Source organism: Dendropsophus ebraccatus, chromosome 4, assembly GCF_027789765.1.
Source record: "Dendropsophus ebraccatus isolate aDenEbr1 chromosome 4, aDenEbr1.pat, whole genome shotgun sequence".
Lineage (NCBI taxonomy): Eukaryota > Metazoa > Chordata > Amphibia > Anura > Hylidae > Dendropsophus > Dendropsophus ebraccatus.
Genome location: NC_091457.1, coordinates 136,877,396 through 136,899,270, shown reverse-complemented (window position 1 = coordinate 136,899,270; position 21,875 = coordinate 136,877,396). Strand labels below are relative to the sequence as shown.

The following is a 21,875-nucleotide window of genomic DNA, read 5'->3' as shown; positions in this document are numbered from 1 at the left end:
ATTGGTTGCTAAGGGCAACTGAGCCAGTTTTACTTTACAACATAAATCTCCCCCGGGGAGTTTTATGGGATTCTAGATTGATGACCTACCTTAAAGGGAAACAATCACTCTAAAAATGCCCAGGAAGCTATATGTACAGTGCAATGAAGCCCCCTTTGCACATTCCCCCAGAAACCATAGTTTGTAACTGTCCCGCACTGTATGCAAATTACCCTTGAATAGTCATGTGGGTGTTACTCAGCGGCAAACTTGTCACCGATGGCGCGAATGAGTTGGTTGTAATCCTGCCTCTCTGGGAGCGTCGGTGCCCCGGGAAGGGGCGTGATTCTCAATGCAGGAGCCGTGCACATCATAGAGGGGCCATCCGGAGAGGCGGGATTAAAGCCAACTCAAGCACACCATTGGTGAATGCCCATGTGACTAGTTGAGGGTAATTTGCGTATGGCGTGGGACATTTAAAATCTTTGTTTCGTATGCCGTACATATAAATTCCTGGACATTTTTAGAGTTATTAGTTCCCTTAATGATCAGCTGAACGAAGGGGTAGCAGCACTGTTGCCCTTTCATTCTGCTGATCAGTGATGATCTAATTCTGGCAAGGAAATCAATGTAACAGTCCAGAAAACATTATGACAACTTGTTTGTACATGACACAATAACACATTTCATTACAGGGAAATTCGGGAAACCTCTGCCTAGGTGGATTGACTGCTGTAACATTTCATGCAAGTCTGGCCACTCGGGGTGTCAACCAAGCCAGAGTGGGCGGGAGGAAGCTGGAGGGGGAGTGACTAAATGCCGCTGCAGCTCCAACCCAATGTAATTTAGAGGGCTTTTAAGGGACCTGACAGGTTCAGTTTAATAGAAAATCATGCAAGTTATACATACGGGTTCTGTAACAGGTTCAAATGGTTCTAAGAGTTTTTCAGTAGATTCCAAAGATTCCTACAAGGAGACAGGAAAAAAAAACCTTATAAATATTGCTATGTGTACATTCCTATAAGACAGAGCTTTCTTATAGGTGAGCAAACCGGGTTCGGGTTCGAGTCCATCCGAACCAGAACTTTCGTCATTTGATTAGCTGGGGCTGCTGAACTTGGATAAAGCTCTAAGGTTGTCTGGAACACATGGATACAGCCAATGACTATATCCAGGTTTTCCACATAGCCTTAGGGCTTTATCCAACTTCAGCAGCCACCGCTAATCAAATGCCGAACGCTCGGGTTCGGATGGACTCGAGCATGCTCGAGGTTCGCTCATCTCTACTCATAATGTAATAGCAGACTACTGAATTCTAATACATTACACTCTGTGGCAACATACAATAACTACTATTCCCTAACAGTAGGCCTACTAAGCAAACAACCTTGGGAATCCTATATAGTCCCCCTGACTGCAGAAGCTTTTCCCACTCTCTGTTAAGGTCAATAGGAGACCTAGTGAAGAGATCAGAGAATATAGTCTTCTTTGACTATGAAGCAGCCATAAACTGCAGTGACTAAAGAGTTAAAATGGTGGGGATAAGCTGTTAGTTACAGCTTAAGTTCTTAAAGCATAAGCAGCAGGGTTGCAGGACATCAAAAGACATTGTTGCAGAATGAGGACCAGCAACGGCTGTCATCAAGAAATAGTAGACAGCTGCACAATGGAAGTGTCACTACTCTTTAGCCCTTATAGATACCCTTATGTAAAGATGTTAAGTATTCCTCCAATTCCAATATGAGACCCAAAAAATGTTTACACTGACTACCGGGCACTCTGAAAACAAATATTTTTAGCTATAAAAGAGCTTTATAGACATTCAAACACTATTGTAAAAAACATACACACAAGCATTTAAGGAATAGTATGTGCTGTATATATGTTACCTGATTCACCTGATGGTCAGCTTTGTGGGCTGGTTGTAAAAGTTTCATGGTGTCCTCATCATCCTGTATGTTTGCAGGAGTAGCTGGAGGCAAACTTTTATTTTCCATGTTGGAGTGTAACGCTGGACGCAGTTTCCCTTTGATGTCTGGCTCTTTTGGACCGCTTGGTGTCATTTTACCTGGAGTGTCCCTGCAATCATTCTGAGGCTTAGGGATCAAGTGTTCATCACCTGACGCTCTATTGTCATTGGGCAGGATACCGATATCCACCTTGCTGAGAGTCGAAATAGAAGCTGCCGAATTGTTCAAGTCTGGGGGGTCGGGAGCGGCTGGAGGAATAGAGGCTGCTTTCGTCTTTACCGGACTTTTTGCTTTATTCTGTATGGGAAATGGACAATTATGCATTAACCCTTCCATGTCCTTATGATTATAAAATGAGTTTGTAATAGGAAGACAAGGCTACAGACAATTCTGTGAGAGGTTAGCTCTTGGAAAAATTGATTTACCAGTAACCTGATCACTTCCAATAAGATGACTGACATATAACTGGAAGCTGCTATTTAGTTACAGTCACGATCGTGTGAACTTTTTTTTTCTAGTTTACAATGCATAAAAAAAAAACAAATGAGATAAAGCTACTGGGTTTTACTGATGGCTTAAAGAGGATGTACCATCAGGTACATCCTCTTCAACCCAAACCCACTGATCGAACGGCGCCGGCACGGCTACGCCGGTGCTGCGGTCCGTTTTTGGGACCGAGGCCCGGTTCCAGTGCACGGCGCCGTTCTATGCACCGGAACCGGCCAGTGCTCAAGCACTGGAGGCCGGACGGGCCGCCCCCAGTGGGAGGGAATTCCTGTATGAACGGAGCCGCATCATACAGGTGAGGGAATTCCCTCCCACTTGGGGCGGCCCAACCGGCCTCCAGTGCTTGACCACCAGCCGGTTTCGGTGCATAGAACGGCGCCATGCACGGGAACCGGGCCTCGGTCTGAAAGACGGACCGCGACACCGGCTTCCCCGTGCCGGCGCCGTTTGATCAGTGGGTTTAGGTTAAAGGGGATGTACCAGGTGGTACATCCTCTTTAAACAAGTGCAGAGCCTACCTAGTTATTCATGGCCTATGGCTGTGTCAATGTTTTCCAGGACTCCCTAGGGCTTCATCTAACATCTCCAGCCACCCAGAGATAAATGCAGAGCTTTCGAGTTCGCCAGAACCTAAATGTTTGGCAAGTTTGTACACCACTACGTATCAACAAACTGTTCAGGATAAGCTGTTGTGTGTGTTTATAAGGTTTTATAAGGTGTTTATACTACTGGCCATTACATAATATGGTATTATTCACCAGGTTTCCCACTCTACAGATGTTTCCCATACACTGAACACAGACAAGCAAAAGAGATCATGCATCTTTATATCTTTATATCTCTACAACACAACCTCCAAGGAAGCAGCAGGGAGGACATTATAGAGCAGTATCCAGCAATGTAAGCTATGAATCTGGGCGAGATAAATTTTAGTAGATCTTTTATCAATGTCTGTTTCTCACTCAGAAACCCCTCTAAATCATAGTAACTGTGTGAAAGGGATATTCCAGTAAGGAAAGTGTTAACCCTCTTCAATCCCTACTCATAATCTAAGCTGTTTGCAATAGGCTTCTATGTCATGAATTGGGCTGTTTGTCTGTATCACATGCTGACTCATATTGTGAAGCTGCTAAAAATGCTCACTGCCTGATCCACTCTGTCTCCACTCTTCTGTCCATCCCCTCCCTTTTGAGACAGAGGACATGTGATCTCCACCTCTTTTGTGGGCCAGGCAAGCTGTAACACCTCATCTGTAAATGACTTACACCTATCAGTGATCACGTTGCCAAAGAAAGAGCCAGTGGTGGGTTGGCTCTGAGGTGCAATGCATGTTGGGAGATGTAAATTCCCAGCCAGATGCCATGATGTAAAAGTGGGATCAGGGCCGTTTCTGCTATGAGACGGAATGAGTATTCCGCCTCAGGCGGCAGATTCTGGGGGGGTGTGGGGTTGTGCAGGCGCGGGTGATTCGGTTACGGCGGGGGGGGAGGGGGGTTTGCTAGTGAGGGGGCGACCGTCTGAGGTTTGCCTCAGGCGGCAGAGACCCCAGAATCGGCCCTGAGTGGGATCATTTGTAAAAGTTTGAATACAGCGCTAAGATTATTTTAGACAAGGGGGAAAGGTGTCAAGCGACTGGTAGGGGATTGCTGAGTGCACCTATATTCTTGTTTTGTGCATTTTATTTTTTCATGGAATCATAGGAATACCCCTTTAATGACTGCCTGTGTGTTGGGAAAAAATATTGACATTTTCTAAACCATATGGTGCAGCCTGCAAACACACTACAGAATAAATAAACCATCATTTACCGCTTTATGCTTTTTCCTGTCCCCACTGGCCGATTCTGCTTGTGGTCTCTGAACTTGCAGGTCGCCATCTTTTGAGACACTAGTGTGACTGGAGTCTACTGATTTCTTTCGCCGTTTGACTTGTTTTCTTAAGAAAAAAAAATTGAATTGAAAAAACAAACAAAAAAAAACAAAAACTTTTTTTATATCTTTAAAATCTAAAATGTATTGGCAGCTCTCTGCTCCCCTGTACCTTCTCTCAGCCATTTACAAAGTGTATATAATCAGTATAGAACCACTATAGCACTTACAATTTTGTGTTCTGTAAGAACATGGCAATGTGTTGTTTGATGAATGGCTTTCGCAGTATCTGCCTTGCTGTAGGCCTCCTTTCAGGCTGGCGACTTAACATTGTTCCAATCAGATCCTTCAGTTCATTACTGTAATCTCTGGGCATTGGAGGAAGCTGTAAAGTGTAAAAAAAAAAAAAAAAAAAAAAAAAAGAGATAAATGACTTACATGCTAATATCTATTAGAATTTATTACCGCCAGATGCTGGGACATGGTATTAAAGCTGGCTGTACGAACAACGCTGGCATATTGTTTTGACTGCTGGAGGATTAACCTCCATTTGAATCTGTCAGCACTCGCATGCTCCTCGTTCCCTGGTCGCTGCCGGCGCTATTATCACTTTTTACTTGAACAAGCACCATTACCTATGCTATAAAATAAGGTATGAAAACCGCACAATTTACCCTTTACACCTGTGTAGAGATGTCAGAATGCACAAAGGGGGTGACAGTGTCACTTTAACCCCTTAAGGTCAAAGCCTATTTTCGTTTTTGCGCTTTTGCTTATTCCATCTTAAGTTTAAAAGTCCATAGCGCTTGCATTTTTTCACCTAGAGACGTATATGAGCGCTTATTTTTTGCGAAACCAATTGTACTTTGCAATGACAGGCATTATTTTTCCATAACATATGCTGCGAAACCGGAAAAAAATCATTTGCGCTGTCAAATTGAAAAAAAAAACGAATTTGTTTTGATTTCGGGGAGTTTTGCATTTACGCCGTCCGTCCTATGGTAAAACTGACTTGTTATGCATGTTCCTCAAGTCGTTACGATTACTATGATATATAACATGTATAACTTATATTGTATCTGATGGCCTGTAAAAAATTCAAACCATTGTTAACAAATATACGTTCCTTAAAATCGCTCCATTCCCAGGCTTATAGCGCTTTTATCCTTTGGTCTATGGGGCTGTGTGAGGTGTCAGTTTTTGCGCCATGATGTGTTCTTTCTATCGGTACCTTGATTGCGCATATACGACTTTTTGATCGTTTTTTATTACATTTTTTCTGGATTTGATGCGACCAAAAATGCGCAATTTTGCACTTTGGAATTTTTTTGCGCTGACGCCGTTTACCGTGCGAGATCAGGAATGTGATTAATTAATAGTTCGGGCGATTACGCGCGCGGCGATACTAAATATGTTTATTTATTTATTAATTTATATTTATAAAATGGGAAAAGGGGGGTGATTTGGACTTTTATTAGGGGAGGGGATTTTTTATTAATAAAAACACTTTTACTTTTTTTTTTACTGTAACTAGAAGCCCCCCTGGAGGACTTGTATATAGACAGCACTGATCTCTCATAGAGATCAATGCTGTGTATATACACAGCAAAGATCAATTAGATCAGTCATAGATTACTATGGCCTGCTGCAGGCCATAGCAATCTATTGCCGAGCCGGGATCAGCGTCATTCCGACGCTGAGGCCCGGCACGGGCAGAAGAACGGATCTCCCCCCCGCGATGCGATCGCGGGGGGGAGATCCGTCCCACTAGGTTTGACAGCTGCACTTAGAGGCTTAATTAGCCGGCGCGGCAACGGGACCCGTTGCCGCGCCGGCTAATAGAGGCACTGCCCGGCTGCACGTGTCAGCCGGGATCAGCGCCGTTCAGAGCGCGGTCCCAGCGGGACCCCGCTCTGAACACCCCGAGCGGCACCATGACGTATCAGATACGTCATGGGTCGCTAAGGGGTTAAGTATATAAATGGCCCCTAAAAGAAATATGGGGAAAAGATGTTCTAGGTAAAAAGACAAAAGACAAAGGTGTACTGCCTCCGCCTGGTGAAAGAAAAGGTTCAATCTCCGGAGGCGACAAGCCTTCACCATGAGAACAGTGAATCTGTAGAACAATGTACCGCAGGATCTGGTCACAGCAAAAACGGTAGATCGCTTCATAACAGGCTTAGACAAGTTCTTAGAACACAATAACATTAAGGCATATGTATAGAACCTATCATGATTAGTGATGAGCGAGTACTAAAATGCTCGGGTGCTCGTTACTTGAAACGAATATCTCCCGATACTCGAGTGCTCGTTTCGAGTAACAAACCCCATTGAAGTCAATGGGAGACTCAAGCATTTTTGCAGGGGACCCAGGTTCGGTAGAGGGAAGGTCGTAGCAAAACCTGTCAACCTCAGAAATTGATGGAAACACAACGGAAATGGACAAGAAACAGCAGGGGCAGCATGTATGCATGCCTCTGAGGCTGCCTAATGGCACCATTATGCCTAATTCTGTGCAACAGCCTGGTTAAAACAGAGGTAGGCATAGTTGACCACCCAAAAACTCAGCCTGACACAGCATGGCATTGAGAACACAGGGAAACATTAAAACAGAGGTAGCTTATCATGAAACACCCAAAAATTTAGCCTGACACAGCATAGCGGTGAGGACAGAGTGAACAAGGTAGAAGCGGTAGCCAGTCAGCCTCCAAAAATTATACCAGACCTAGCATGGCAGAGAGCACACAGAGAACCATTAAAAGTGAGTGAGGAAGCAAGTGAGCCTCCCAAAAATTAGGCCAGACACAGCATGGCATTCAGCACACTGAGATCCATTACAAGTGATTGAGGAAGATAGTGAGCCTCCCAAAAAGTAGGCCAGACAGAGCATGGCAGTGAGGACACAGAGAACCATTAAAAATGAGTGAGGAAGCTAGTGAGCCTCCCAAAAATTAGGCCAGACACAGCACGGCATTCAGCACACTGAGATCCAATACAAGTGATTGAGGAAGCTAGTGAGCCTCCCAAAAATTAGGGCAGACACAGCATGGCAGTGAGGACACAGAGAACCATTAAAAATGAGTGAGGAAGCTAGTGAGCCTCCCAAAAATTAGGACAGACACTGCATGGCATTCAGCACACAGAAAACCATTACAAGTGAGTGAGGAATCAAGTGAGCCCACCCAAAAATTGGAGTGAGTCCAGGGGCTGGGATATGTAGTGGACATGAACCCGGGTGCTGACAGCTAACTGGCTAGGCCTGCTGTCAGTCACCACTCACCATCAAGAGTACAATTGATGCCTCTCAGTGATGATGGCACCAGCTGCACTGAAGACCCGCGCTGACAACATGCTAGCGGCAGGGCAGGCCAGCACCTCCAAGGCGTAAAGCGCCAGTTCGGGCCACATATCCAGCTTTGAAACCCAGTAGTTGTAGGTAGCAGAGTGATCGTGAAGGACGGTGGTATGGTCAGCAAGGTACTCCCTCACCATCTTCCTGAAGGCTTCCCCCCTACTCTGTCTAGACTGGGGATGGTTGACATAGTCTTGCTGGGGTGCCATGAAACTGTCAAAGGCCTTGGAGAGTGTTCCCCTGCCCCTTGACAAGCTGCCTGGTCCACCGAGGGTCCAGGAGGGTGAACACCCAGTAATCTGTGTTGTCAAAAAAATTTTTAACCCGAGGGTCACGGGAAAGACAGCCTAACATAAACTCAGCCATGTGCGCCAGGGTCCCAACACGCAAGAACTCCCTCCCCTGACTAGCCTCAATTTCCTCATCCTCCACCGATTCACCCTCTTCAGGCCATACACGCTCAACAAGTAAGGATCAAGCATGGGTACCCTCAGTGGCGGCACCAGTCTGCTCCTCGTCCTCCTCATCCTCTACTCGGTGTTGAGAAACTGATGTCAGGGTGGTCTGGCTATCTAGCGGCGGCCGTTCTTCACCCGTCTCCTGAGACGAAGACAAAGTGTCAGACACAACAGCGGGATGTTGAGGCTGATGATGGCGTCATCTCCGCTGACCATCTGTGTTGACTCCTCAAAGGGGCCCAGTACCTGACAGATAGCAGACATCCACGTCCACTCCTCATTGTAGATTTGAGGTAGCTGACTGACCTGACTACCGCTTCGTACCGAGGTTGACATCTGGCATTCCACAATGGCTCTGCGTTGCTGGTAAACCCTGGCTACCATCTGGAAGGTGGAATTCCACCTCGTGGGCACGTCGCACAGCAGTCTGTGAGCCAGCAGTTGCAAGCGCCTTTGCACTGCCCTAAGGGTGGCAGCATCCGTGGTTGACTTGTGGAAATGCGCACAGATGCGCCGCACCTTGGTGAGCAAGTCAGCCAAATTGGGGTAGGTCTTAAGAAACCGCTGCACCACTAGGTTGAACACGTGGGCCAGGCATGGTACATGTGTGAGGCTGCCGAGTTGCAGAGCCGCCACCAGGTTTCGCTCGTTGTCCCACACAACCATGCCTGGTTTGAGGCTCCGTGGTGCGAGCCAAAAATCTGACTGCGCCGTGATGCCCTGCAACAGATCCTGGGCGGTGTGCCTCTTGTCGCCTAAGCTCAGCAGTTTCAACACCGCCTGTTGGCGCTTACCACCGCACTGCTGATGCTACGAGATGGAGGGGATGTGCTCGTGGAGGATAATAGAGAGGAGGAGGAAGAAGAGGAGGAGAAAGGTGTACAACTCATGAGAGACCGCAACCGAGGTAGGCCCCACAATCCTCGGGGTGGGCAGCACATGAACGGAACCAGGGTCAGACTCTGTCCCAGCCTCCACCAAGTTGACCCAATGTGCCGTCAGGGAGATATAGTGTCCCTGCCCGCCAGCACTTGTCCAAGGTGGACCTTGTCGCTGACCACGTTGGTCAGGGCACGGATGATGGTATCCGACACGTGCTGGTGTAGGGCTGGGACGGCACACCATGAAAAGTAGTGGCGGCTGGGGACAGAGTAACGAGGGACAGCAACCGCCATGAGGTTTTTAAAAGCCTCTGTCTCTATCAGCCGATAGGGCAGCATCTCCAAGCTCAGCAGTTTGCCTATGTGCACATTTAGGGCTTGTGCATGCGGGTGAGTGGAAGTGTATTTGCGCTTCCGTTCAAAGGTCTGCTGCAGGGACAGTTTAACGCTGCGCTTGGACACCTTGCTGGAGGGTGTAGAGCATAGTGGAGGTGAAGGGGTGCGTGTAGGGCGGGAGGCGCTCGTGCCTGGGGCCTGGGCGGGAGGACTGACAGAGCCAGCACGTGACACAGGGGAAAGAGCAGGTGTGCGACTTGCACTCGCTGAACGGCCTTGGTTCCACAGAGTGGGGTGTTTAGCACTCATATGCCTGCGCATGCTGGTAGTGGTTAGGCTGGTAGTGGTGGCTCCCCTGCTGATCCTTGCGTGGCACACGTTGCACACTACAGTCCGTCGGTCATCCGCAGTTTCTTTAAAAAACCTCCAGACTTGGGAACATCTAGCCCTGGCCACGGGAGTTTGACTCCGTTAAACAGTCGCTGATCTACCCGCTCTGCCCCTGCTTCTCCCTCTGCCCACCCCTCTTCCTCTACCAACCGGTCCTGCGGGTGAACTTGCCTCCCCCTCAGAAGCACGGTCTTCACTAGGCTTATCCACCCAGCTCGGGTCAGTCACCTCGTCCTCATCCACCAGCTCCTCACTCTCCTCCTCACTTAGAGTTACATCCATGACAACAACCTCACTGTCTGATAACCGGGTCTCATCGTCATCACCAGACACCTCTTCCAACCCCGCTTGCAAGTCCCCACTCTCATCACTCACTGACTACGTGAGCTGCATACTTTGGGCATCAGGACAGATCGACTGCTCCGGTTGCTCTGACTCAGCGAAGGGTCCAGAAAACAGTTCCTGGGAGCATGGTGGTGGATCTGAATCCCTTCTTTTCCTGGAGGGGCCAGGCTGTGATGAAGGAGGCTGAGCTAATGGAGCAAGGGTTCCACTCCCTTAGGTAGCATGGGTGGACTGCGTAGAAGACTGGGTGGTGGATAAGTTACTGGACACATTACCCGCTATCCACGTGATCACCTGTTGACACTGCTGCGGTTTCAATAATGGTCTACCTTGAGTCCCCGTAAGTTGGGCAAAGAAGCTAGGGAGTGGACGGCTGCGGTGTGCCACTGCTACCTCCTCAACAGGTGCTGCTGTGTCACCCTGCCCTGAACCACGGCCTCCGGCAACCACATCACTTGGAACCCCACGCCCTTGACCCTTACCCCTGGGGTTCACCATTTTATGGACACTGCACAGTATGGAACTTAAAAAGGCGTATGAAATACAGAAATCAGGAAAAATACTTGGAGTACCCACTGGTTTGGTGAGGCTGGAAGGTACAATCTGGTATTGGCGTGAACTAGACACACTCTGACACCCCCTTCAAAATCAGCACAGCAGTGAAGTTGTTGTATGCAGGATGTACTATAAATCCCAGCAATACCGTGTAGTGCCCACAGGTTTAGGGGGGGGGGGGGGCTAAACGGTTAAATCTGTTATTGACGTGAACTATACACACTATGACACCCCCTTCAAAATCAGCAGTGAAGTAGTTCTATGCAGGATGTACTATAAATCCCAGCAATACCGTGTAGTGCCCACAAGTTTAGGGGGGGGGAGGGGGGGGCTGGACGGTTAAATCTGTTATTGACGTGAACTATACACACTATGACACCCCCTTCAAAATCAGCAGTGATGTAGTTGTATGCAGGGTGTACTATAAATCCCAGCAATACCGTGTAATATAGCTGCACCACCAGCCCTAAAATAAAAAAATAAAAAAAGTACACTGAGCAGTGCTGCACTTCTTAGGGGTCTGTGTGCAACACCTAATGTCCCCTTTCTGCCAGCAGCCGGTCAACACAGTGTGCTGGTTAAATCGCGGTAGCAGCACTGCAAGTCCCAGCCAGCAGTCTGTAGTAATAGTATTAATAAAAGCTTTTAAGCCCTGAAAAGGGCTGTTTGTTTGTATTGCTAGTATTCCCTGCCTACTGGAACACTAAATCCTACACTGACACTCTCCCTGACCAGCAGCAGCTCTGTCCCTGATCTCTCACAGCATGCATCTGAAGCGAGCACTGCCGGCGCTGAGTTTTATATGGCAGGGTCATCTGATCTGGCCAACCAATCGCTGCTATCGACATGTATGGGTCCCACGTCATCGCAGGATGTACCAAAGAGTCTCCTGCATGTTTATTGGCTGAGAAATAGCACCCAAACGTACAGGAAACGGATGATGAGATTTTCTCGAGTATCACGAGATGCTCGTCCGAGTAACGAGTACCATCGAGTACCCTAATACTCGATCGAGTACCAAGCTCGGACGAGCACGTTCGCTCATCACTAATCATATGTAATAATAAAAATAATAATAAATAATAATATATTTATTTGTATAGCGCCAACAGATTCCGCAGCGCTTCTCCCCTTCCCTTCACCAATCCCCTCCTTGGTTGAACTTAATGGACAAGTGTCTTTTTTCAACCATATTAAAGGGCAACTCCGATGTTTTTCTTTTTTAGGTTATTTAACAAACATTACAACGTTATATAAGTTTTCATTGGCTGGACAGCATCACATGGCTTCCAGCTTGCTCAGTCCTGATTGGCTGAGCTTGCTGGAAGTCATGTGCACCAGCAGCCTTTTCTCTCCCATTCACTTCACACAAACCCGGAAGTGAAGGAGTTCTGAAGACGCCGGCGGAGGGGGATTCTAGTGCCAATTGTCACCGGAGGGATAGTGAGTATGAACTGTGTTTTGGGTTTTTTTTAGGTCCTGCCGGAGTTGTCCTTTAACTACGTAACTATGTACTATATTGGCAAATAAACAGAAACTATTTGAGTTTCTGGAGTTTTCTAAAATAACAATATTGAGTTTCGGCCCACGCTCCAAAAACATACAGATAAGTTACTATGGAATTTAGACTGTGAGCTCCAATGGTGACGTTAGGAACAATCTATGAACAGCACTGCAGAATATAACGACGTCACATAAATAAAATAAAAATATATGTGTGGGGTGTTGTATAATAATTGTGCAGTTATAAAAGGACATTACCTTTCCTTCAATGATCCGATAAACTAAAGAGTTCATGTCCTTGGCATTGAAGGCATGCCTCAGCGTCGCCATCTCGTACACACAGCATCCCAGGGCCCACACATCAGACTAAAATGATAGGGATTAGAGACATTGGTTACTATTGTCCTGACTGTGAGCACAAACAAAATATAATCTGTTCCTAAAGATACTTAGATCATGGTAACAAATTAAAGAGAATTAATACGTACAAGAACTTAAAGTGGTACTCTGGGGAAAAAAGTTTTTAAATCAACTGGTGTCAAAAACGTTGTGCAGATTTGTAATGTACTTTTAATAAAAAAAAAAAAAACCTCAAGTCTTCCAGTACTTCCAGCTGCTGTATGTCCTGCAGGAAGTGGTGTGTCCTTTCCAGTCTGACACAGTGCTCTCTGCTGCCACCTCTGTCCATGTCAGGAATTGTCCAGAACAGTAGAAATTCCCATAGCAAACCTTTTGTGTTCTATACAGTTCCTGACATGGACAGAGGTGGAAGTGGAAGCAGAGAGCACTGTCAGACTGGAGAGAATACACCACTTCCTGCAGAACATACAGCAGCTGCTAAGTACTGGAAGGTTTGAGGTTGTTTTTTTTATTACAAATCTATATAACTTTCTAAAAGCAGTTGATTTAATAAAAAAAATACCCAAAGTAACCTGATTTAAAAAAAGAACGAAATACAAATTGTAGCAAAACAGTAATATAAACAATGTGGGCTATTACCTTATAATTGTATGGCTTATTGGAAAATAGCTCTGGGCTCATATAGTAAGGCGTCCCAATAAGAGTACTGGCCATATCATACTGGCTTTCCAGGACCCGTGCAATCCCCAGGTCTCCTACTTTGATGATGTTCGATTTAGTCAGGAAAATATTCTGCGTCTTCAAGTCCCGATGCATAACGTGCAAATCATGTAAATACTGTGAAAAGAAGATGCTATCATTATATAGAAAACAACTATAAGGTCACTTACAAGACGCTCTGTTCTCCCGATCGATCGCGGTCTGAACACTCAGACCCCAATAGATCAAAACTTTTTACGTGTCTCAAGTTTATTTTATTAAAAAAAAAAAATAAAAAGCTATCTTTATCTAACCAGTGTACATCTAATGATTGTTAGGATTATCTAAAGGGATGAGCGAATCTACAGTAGGGACAAAGTGTTCCTATCTGTATTCCGCTCAATAGGCTGCAGGACTTTAATGTCTGCTCTGTGCCGCTCCCCCCAGGTGCTGGAAAAAAAGATGGATCCAGTCCTGGGAAACTGGGAGAGGTTTCCCAGGACTGCATCGATCTTTTCCCAGCACCTGGAGAGGAGCGAGAAGGAGCAGAGCAGACATCAAAGCCGGTAAGAAGGAAGTGTTTCGCCTCGTTCCTACTGTAAATTCGCTCATCTCTAATTATCTGTTATTACTGATTAATAAATGCAACTTACCAGTAAATAGGAGTACAGTAGGAGTCACTTACATCCAAAAGAGTATAGACCGTTTTTTCCCCCCTTTTAAATTAGCTGGTGTAAGAAAGTTATATAGGTTTGTGATTTACTTCTATTTAAAAAATTCCAACTTTCCATAAATTACAAATCTGAGACCAGTTGATTTAAAAGAAAACATTTTTAGCTGGAGTACCCCTTTTAAAGGACATATGCAAAAAGGGCATCAAATAGCTTAGGCAGCCCTACAGTTTCCAATACATGTTGCCCCTTACTGCTACCATAAAGGAAGTGCCTTTGTAAATAAAAAAAATATTAATTTTTATAAAGTTCTATTACAAAGTAAGATAACTTTATTAAAGGGGTTATCTAGCGCTACAAATACATGGCCACTTTTCCCCCTCTCGTCTCCAGATTGGGTGGGGTGTGCAATTAAGCTCCATTTACTTCAATAGAACTGTGTTTAAAACCCCACCCAATTTGGAGACAAAAGAGGGGGAAAAGTGGCCATGTTTTTGTAGCCCTGGATAACCCCTTTAAAGCAAAGTATTAGCAAATAGGGCCCTATTCCACCGGACGATTATCGTTCAGATTATCGTTAAATCGTTCGAATCTAAACGATAATCGTTCGGTTGAAATGCAGTTAACGATTAACGTCCGAACGAGAAATCGTTGATCGCTTTATAAGACCTGGACCTATTTTTATCGTTGCTCGTTCGCAAAACGTTCGCATTGAATAAGACGTCGTTCGGTCGTTTGCAATAGATACGAACGCAATAGCAAATAAATAGCGAAGAAAAAACAATCGCAATTACGATCATAAGTAACGATTATCGTTCCATGGAAATGAGTGAACTTTTTCAGGTTTGAGATCGTTAATCGTTAACGATTATGCAAACGATACTTGTCCGGTGGAATAGGGCCCTTAGTCTCCGGAGCAACCCTTTAAAAATGCATAAACATGATCTACACTTGTCAGGATAATGGTGAGGTAATGCTATCACCCCAGGGCCCACGTACACTTGCACCTGATGTAATAATCTCTAAGGGACATGAAGTTACCAAAATCCTTATTCCTGTACCTGTAGTGCCATGGCAATCTGCACAAACCACTCCACTACTTGGGATTCTGAAATGAGTTTCCCCTTTTGCTCCTTCAGCTTATGATACAAGTCTCCCCCCTCACAGAAGCCCATGACAATGTAGAGCAGGCCATCGTCCCCCTCCCAGGATTCCTTGTATGCCACAATGTTTGGATGCTTCAGCCGGGAGAGGAGCTGGGCCTCTTGTTCTGCTGCTTTCCGTTCTCTGCGAGGAGCGCTGCGGAGACTCAGCTTCTTAATCACATACTGGAAGACAAGCAGAAAAATAGGCATTATAAGAAGTCATAAAGGGGTTGAACATTTCTGAAATCTTTCTTGAATGGGTACTCTGGTGATTTATTTTTATTTTTTAATTTACTTCCATTTAAAAATCTCAAGTCTTCCAGTACTTATCAGCTGCTGTATGTCCTACAGGAAGTGGTGTATTCTTTCCAGTCTGAGTGCTCTCTGCTGCCACCTCTGTCCATGTCCAGGAACTGTCCGGAGCAGGAGAGGCACAATATATTAAACACACTAACTACTTAAAGGGGTAGTTCACACAAAAAATTTCTTTCAAACCAACTGATGCCAGAGATTTGTAATTAAATTCTATTTTAAAAAAAGATGTTATTGTGATTTTTTTTCGATTTTAGTCTTTATTTTAAGGTTAAGGGGATTTTTTCCAGAGCCTAAATTGGGTTTTCCAATTAAAAGTGACCAGGGTTGACCGTGCCCTTGACTCCTTTGCTTTGAATACAGCTGTGGGTCAACACGTGACCAATGGCTGCCAGAGAGAGCCAAGTACAGCACTCTGCTTTCTGGCAGCCCCATAGAGGTTTGAGTAGGAGATCACGGGGGATCCAACCTCTGTGCCCCCTGCCGATCTCCATATCTGGCCCTGCCAGCTCGGTTCCGAATAGAGCTGCGGGTATGGCGTGTGACCCGTGGCTCTTTTCATTCCTATGGAGCTGACGGAAAGAGCCAAGTACAGCACTCTTCGGGCGCAGGTCATGTGCCGTACTCATGGCTCTATTCATGACAGAGCCAGCTGGCCAGATACGGAGATCGACGGGGGTACAGAGGTCAAGCCCCTCACGATCTCCTATCTCCTAGTGCATTTTTCCTGGAATACCCAGTGCCCATGTATGAGTGAAGCGGTGATCATGTATGCACAAGGCTTCTCCATTCAAGCTCTAGGGGTCTGACAGGAATAGCGACCAAACTTGCAATACTTCGATCATTTTTCTTCCATTTTTCTTTTTTAGGCAAGATGACCAAAATTTAAAATTCTGGTACAAGCTTTTTTTTGTTTTTTTCCCCCTGGAAAAATAGTATTATAGTTCACGTTGTTATGAACATGCAAGTGACAAATATGTATTTTTCTTTTCTTGTAATGACACATGCTTTATAGGGAAAAGGGGAAATTTGTGTATTTGTAAGAGCGCCGCTGAGGGTGGTTTCACATGCATTTTTTGTGGGGTTTTTCAGGCCTTCAATGAACCATCAGAAAAACTGCCAAAGATTTTTCTGGCGTTTTGGATGTTAGGTGTGCCTGGCTTTTTCATTTTGCCTTTGGCAACAGTTTGCAGAAAAAAATGCCAAACCCTTATCATGCTGCGTTTAAAAAAAAACTGCCACAAGCCAAAAAAAAAAAAAATGCCAGATAAGAGAAGAACACCACACACACACACAAAAAAAAAAAAAAAAAAAAAGGGATGGTTTTTTATAAAATTCCACTGACTCACAGATAACATCTGGCCGCTGAATTATTATAAATGCCATGATGTTTTTGCTAAAACTGAAGTCAGTGTGAAACCAGACTATAACTCACACACCATGAAGTACAGGTTGGGGTGCCTTAATAGGGTTAAAGGTTAACTGACAGCAGGTTTAAAGACTAACCTGCTTTTATATTTCTATAGGACTAAGGACACTAAGGAAGAGTAGGCTCACACTACAGAATGCACCCAGATAAGTTCCGGCGGATTCTGTGGCTAGTACCCGTTCATGGCGGCGCGCATATCCGCTGGCTCCAAAGACAACATTCTATGGCCAGGCCAATTCCGCATTCTGCCAAAAGAATAGACATGTCAGTTCTTTCAGCAGAACACGGAATCTGCCCGGCCATAGAATGATGTCTATGGAACGGGCGGATATGCGCGCCGCTGCGAACGGGTAATGCCTCCAGTATTACAGACCTATGGAGAAATGGGTTATTGAAATAAAGAATAAAAAAACACATTCAAAAGGTGTCCATTGCTTTCAATACCACACTGACACTTTCTGTTCTGTACAGATCACTTTTCAACAATCACCTCCTCACCACAGGTAGGATTACAATGTCAGGTGACACCTATACAACATACCCGATCACACCATTCACAACAGGTGATAGTCACTGCTCCCCCTCCCTGCGCAGGTTACAGAGCACAGAAACATACAGAGCTGATGACACTGTCTGTCTAGTCTGCTACTTTGCCCCAAACATCAACTACTCTTTCAGCAAAGTAATATTTTTTCACATAGTTAAAGGGAACCAATCAGCTCGATCTCGCTCCCAGATGCAATAACTACCAATCATACACAACTTCCCTACTGTATGTGCTGTGTCTTCATTGTGGCCAAAAACATTGTTTAATTCCAGCACAGAGAGAGGGAGAGAGATGGGAACTAGTCATCTGGGCGGTGTCCATCACTAGTCACAGCTCTCTGCAGGAGTGACTGACGGGCAAAGAGGTCAATAAATGCCAAACAATTAGACTCGAGCGATTGGACTGATCAGCTGTTCAGCACCACAATACACACTGAAAGGAACTGGTCATTGTGTAGCAGTTCTGCTCCTATTCACTTAAATGGCAGCTATGCTGCAGTTGCACATCGCCACCGCTACACAAACTGTGTGTATTACAGCACTGAATGGTTGATCAGCACAGGTGATGGGTCTCTGTGCCCTGACAAGAGCAGTTATCATATTTAGAGGGTTTTTCCCATCCGGCTTCTTATAATGTATCCCATGAGTCTTTGCTTGCACTCTCCTCTGCCCACTACATCCACCGATTCATCTCCATCCCCAGCAGCTTTGGCCATTTCCCTCCTTCAAGGTGCAGTTACTACTGAGTAGGAGATGCTGTATGACATGTCTTCTGGGGGCTGGTTCTACTGAGGCGAAAACATCTTGCGAACAGGGTTGTGTCCTACTCTTGGCACTGTAAGAGTCACATGACCATAATAGAGACACACGCTCACTGACCAAGTCACAAAATGCCTGCTTGCCATATCAGCAGCCCCACAGAGCGCATGCTGGTCACATGACCATCCGATAGAATGCCACAGAGCGCACACTCGTCACATGATTATCTGATAGAATGCCTAGTGGTCACATGACCAGCCCACAGAGCGCATGCTGGTCACATGATTATCTGATAGAATGCCACAGAGCGCACACTCGTCACATGATTATCTGATAGAATGCCTAGTGGTCACATGACCACAGAGCACATACTGGTCACATGATTATCTGATAGAATGCCTAGTGGTCATGTCACCGGCTCACAGATTGCTGACATGATAAAGAAACAACAGTATACAACCCATTTAACCTGTAATCCTCTTAGTTTGTCAATTAGGGGTGCAGTATCATATAGTTGCATATCTACAAGGATACCATAGTGTATGGTTGTATATACAGAAGGACACCATACAGAACAGTATACAGAGTGATGTCAGAGCCCTGCAGCACTATACACTGTTGCTCTATGACTATAGGGTTGTACAGTGTTCTATAGTGCAGTATACAGAGTAATGGCAGAGCCCTGCAGCACTATACACTGTCACTCTATGGCTATAGGGCTATACACTGTGCTATAAGAGTATACAGAGTAATGGCAGAGCCCTGCAGCACTATACACTGTCAATCTATGGCTAAAGCGCTATACACTGTGCTATAAGAGTATACAGAGTAATGGCAGAGCCCTGCAGCACTATACACTGTCACTCTATGGCTATAGGACTATACACTGTGCTATAGTGCAGTATACAGAGTAATGGCAGAGCCCTGCAGCACTATACACTGTCACTCTATGGCTATAGGACTATACACGGTGCTATAAGAGTATACAGAGTGATGGCAGAGCATTGCAGCACTATACACTGTCACTCTATGGCTATAGGACTATACACTGTGCTATAAGAGTATAAAAAGTGATGGCAGAGCATTGCAGCACTATACACTGTCACTCTATGGCTATAGGACTATACACGGTGCTATAATACAGTATACAGAGTGATGGCAGAGCATTGCAGCACTATACACTGTCACTCTATGGCTATAGGACTATACACTGTGCTATAATACAGTATACAGAGTGATGGCAGAGCATTGCAGCACTATACACTGTCACTCTATGGCTATAGGGCTATACACTGTGCTATAAGAGTATACAGAGTAATGGCAGAGCCCTGCAGCACTGTACACTGTCACTCTATTGCTATAGGACTATACACGGTGCTATAATACAGTATACAGAGTGATGGCAGAGCATTGCAGCACTATACACTGTCACTCTATGGCTATAGGACTATACACGGTGCTATAAGAGTATACAGAGTGATGGCAGAGCATTGCAGCACTATACACTGTCACTCTATGGCTATAGGACTGTACACTGTGCTATAATACAGTATACAGAGTGATGGCAGAGCATTGCAGCACTATACACTGTCACTCTATGGCTATAGGACTATACACTGTGCTATAATACAGTATACAGAATGATGGCAGAGCACTGCAGCACTATACACTGTCACTCTATGGCTATAGGGCTATACACTGTGCTATGAGTATACAGAGTGATGGCAGAGCATTGCAGCACTATACACTGTCACTCTATGGCTATAGGACTATACACTGTGCTATGAGTATACAGAGTGATGGCAGAGCATTGCAGCACTATACACTGTCACTCTATGGCTATAGGGCTGTACACTGTGCTATGAGTATACAGAGTGATGGCAGAGCATTGCAGCACTATACACTGTCACTCTATGGCTATAGGGCTGTACACTGTGCTATGAGTATACAGAGTGATGGCAGAGCATTGCAGCACTATACACTGTCACTCTATGGCTATAGGGCTGTACACTGTGCTATGAGTATACAGAGTGATGGCAGAGCATTGCAGCACTATACACTGTCACTCTATGGCTATAGGACTATACACGGTGCTATAATACAGTATACAGAGTGATGGCAGAGCCCTGCAGCACTATACACTGTCACTCTATGGCTATAGGACTATACACGGTGCTATAAGAGTATACAGAGTGATGGCAGAGCATTGCAGCACTATACACTGTCACTCTATGGCTATAGGGCTATACACTGTGCTATAAGAGTATACAGAGTAATGGCAGAGCCCTGCAGCACTATACACTGTCACTCTATTGCTATAGGACTATACACGGTGCTATAATACAGTATACAGAGTGATGGCAGAGCATTGCAGCACTATACACTGTCACTCTATGGCTATAGGACTATACACGGTGCTATAAGAGTATACAGAGTGATGGCAGAGCATTGCAGCACTATACACTGTCACTCTATGGCTATAGGACTGTACACTGTGCTATAATACAGTATACAGAGTGATGGCAGAGCATTGCAGCACTATACACTGTCACTCTATGGCTATAGGACTATACACTGTGCTATAATACAGTATACAGAGTGATGGCAGAGCACTGCAGCACTATACACTGTCACTCTATGGCTATAGGGCTATACACTGTGCTATAAGAGTATACAGAGTGATGGCAGAGCATTGCAGCACTATACACTGTCACTCTATGGCTATAGGACTATACACTGTGCTATGAGTATACAGAGTGATGGCAGAGCATTGCAGCACTATACACTGTCACTCTATGGCTATAGGGCTGTACACGGTGCTATAATACAGTATACAGAGTGATGGCAGAGCCCTGCAGCACTATACACTGTCACTCTATGGCTATAGGACTATACACGGTGCTATAATACAGTATACAGAGTGATGGCAGAGCCCTGCAGCACTATACACTGTCACTCTATGGCTATAGGACTATACACGGTGCTATAAGAGTATACAGAGTGATGGCAGAGCATTGCAGCACTATACACTGTCACTCTATGGCTATAGGACTATACACGGTGCTATAATACAGTATACAGAGTGATGCCTCACCTGCTTGCCCTCTGCCCGGTGGGTGGCCAGGCTGACCTCCCCGTAGCTGCCCTTCCCCACCACTCGGATGATCCGGTAATTCTGCAGCTCCAGCGCCCTGTTCTCCTCCATCCCGCTCTCGGTTACAGCATCCTCGTAGAGAAGTATGGAGCACGGCTCCTGTCCCCAACTTCCTGCAGCGTCACTGTAACCAGGCAACCGGAGACCATAGACCGGAAAACAACAGCTAGAACGCTTTCCAACTGTAGGAGTAGAGATCACAGCGACATCTGGAGGACACAACCAGCAGTGCAGGACACAGGTGTACTCTGAGATATAAGAGGATGGAGGAGAGAGCTGACGTGTGCTCTACACCTCTCTCCATCCCCAGCCAGCTGCACAACATCCAGGTAGCTTCCCCTCACTCCAAGGAGATCATATATCATCCCTCTCAGTCTCCCAATCGCAATCTCTTGAAGAAATTCCCAGGCTTTCCCAGGTGCAGATTTATACAACTGTTGAGAAAAGTACCCAGCTTTCCTAGGAGCAGATGTATACAACTATAGAGAAAAGTACCCAGCTTTCCTAGATGACGATGTATACAAACTATAGAGAATAGTGCACAGCTGTCCTAGGTGAAGATGTATACAAACTATAGAGAAAAGTACCCAGCTTTCCTAGGAGCAGATGTATACAACTATAGAGAAAAGTACCCATCTTTCCTAGGAGCAGATGTA

At 45.5% G+C, this 21,875-nt stretch overlaps 1 protein-coding gene across 4 annotated transcripts in view; it reads right to left on the bottom strand.

Annotated features, from left to right (window-relative positions):
• The window catches only part of NEK4 (NIMA related kinase 4), a 33,820-nt gene extending 12,312 nt beyond the window's left edge, over positions 1 to 21,508 (bottom strand). The window contains exons 1-8 of one of the 4 annotated variants that reach the window (XM_069967131.1): positions 21,160 to 21,508; positions 14,936 to 15,202; positions 13,144 to 13,341; positions 12,403 to 12,510; positions 4,555 to 4,709; positions 4,265 to 4,391; positions 1,869 to 2,246; positions 889 to 945 (exon numbers count right to left, since the gene is read on the bottom strand). In XM_069967131.1, coding sequence (XP_069823232.1) covers positions 889 to 945; positions 1,869 to 2,246; positions 4,265 to 4,391; positions 4,555 to 4,709; positions 12,403 to 12,510; positions 13,144 to 13,341; positions 14,936 to 15,202; positions 21,160 to 21,270 — 1,401 coding nt within the window. In that variant the 5' untranslated portion in view covers positions 21,271 to 21,508. The remainder of the gene's footprint in view (positions 1 to 888; positions 946 to 1,868; positions 2,247 to 4,264; positions 4,392 to 4,554; positions 4,710 to 12,402; positions 12,511 to 13,143; positions 13,342 to 14,935; positions 15,203 to 21,159) is intronic. The other 3 variants (XM_069967128.1, XM_069967130.1, XM_069967129.1) reach the window with 3 other exon arrangements.
• Between the last annotated feature and the right edge of the window lie 367 nt (positions 21,509 to 21,875).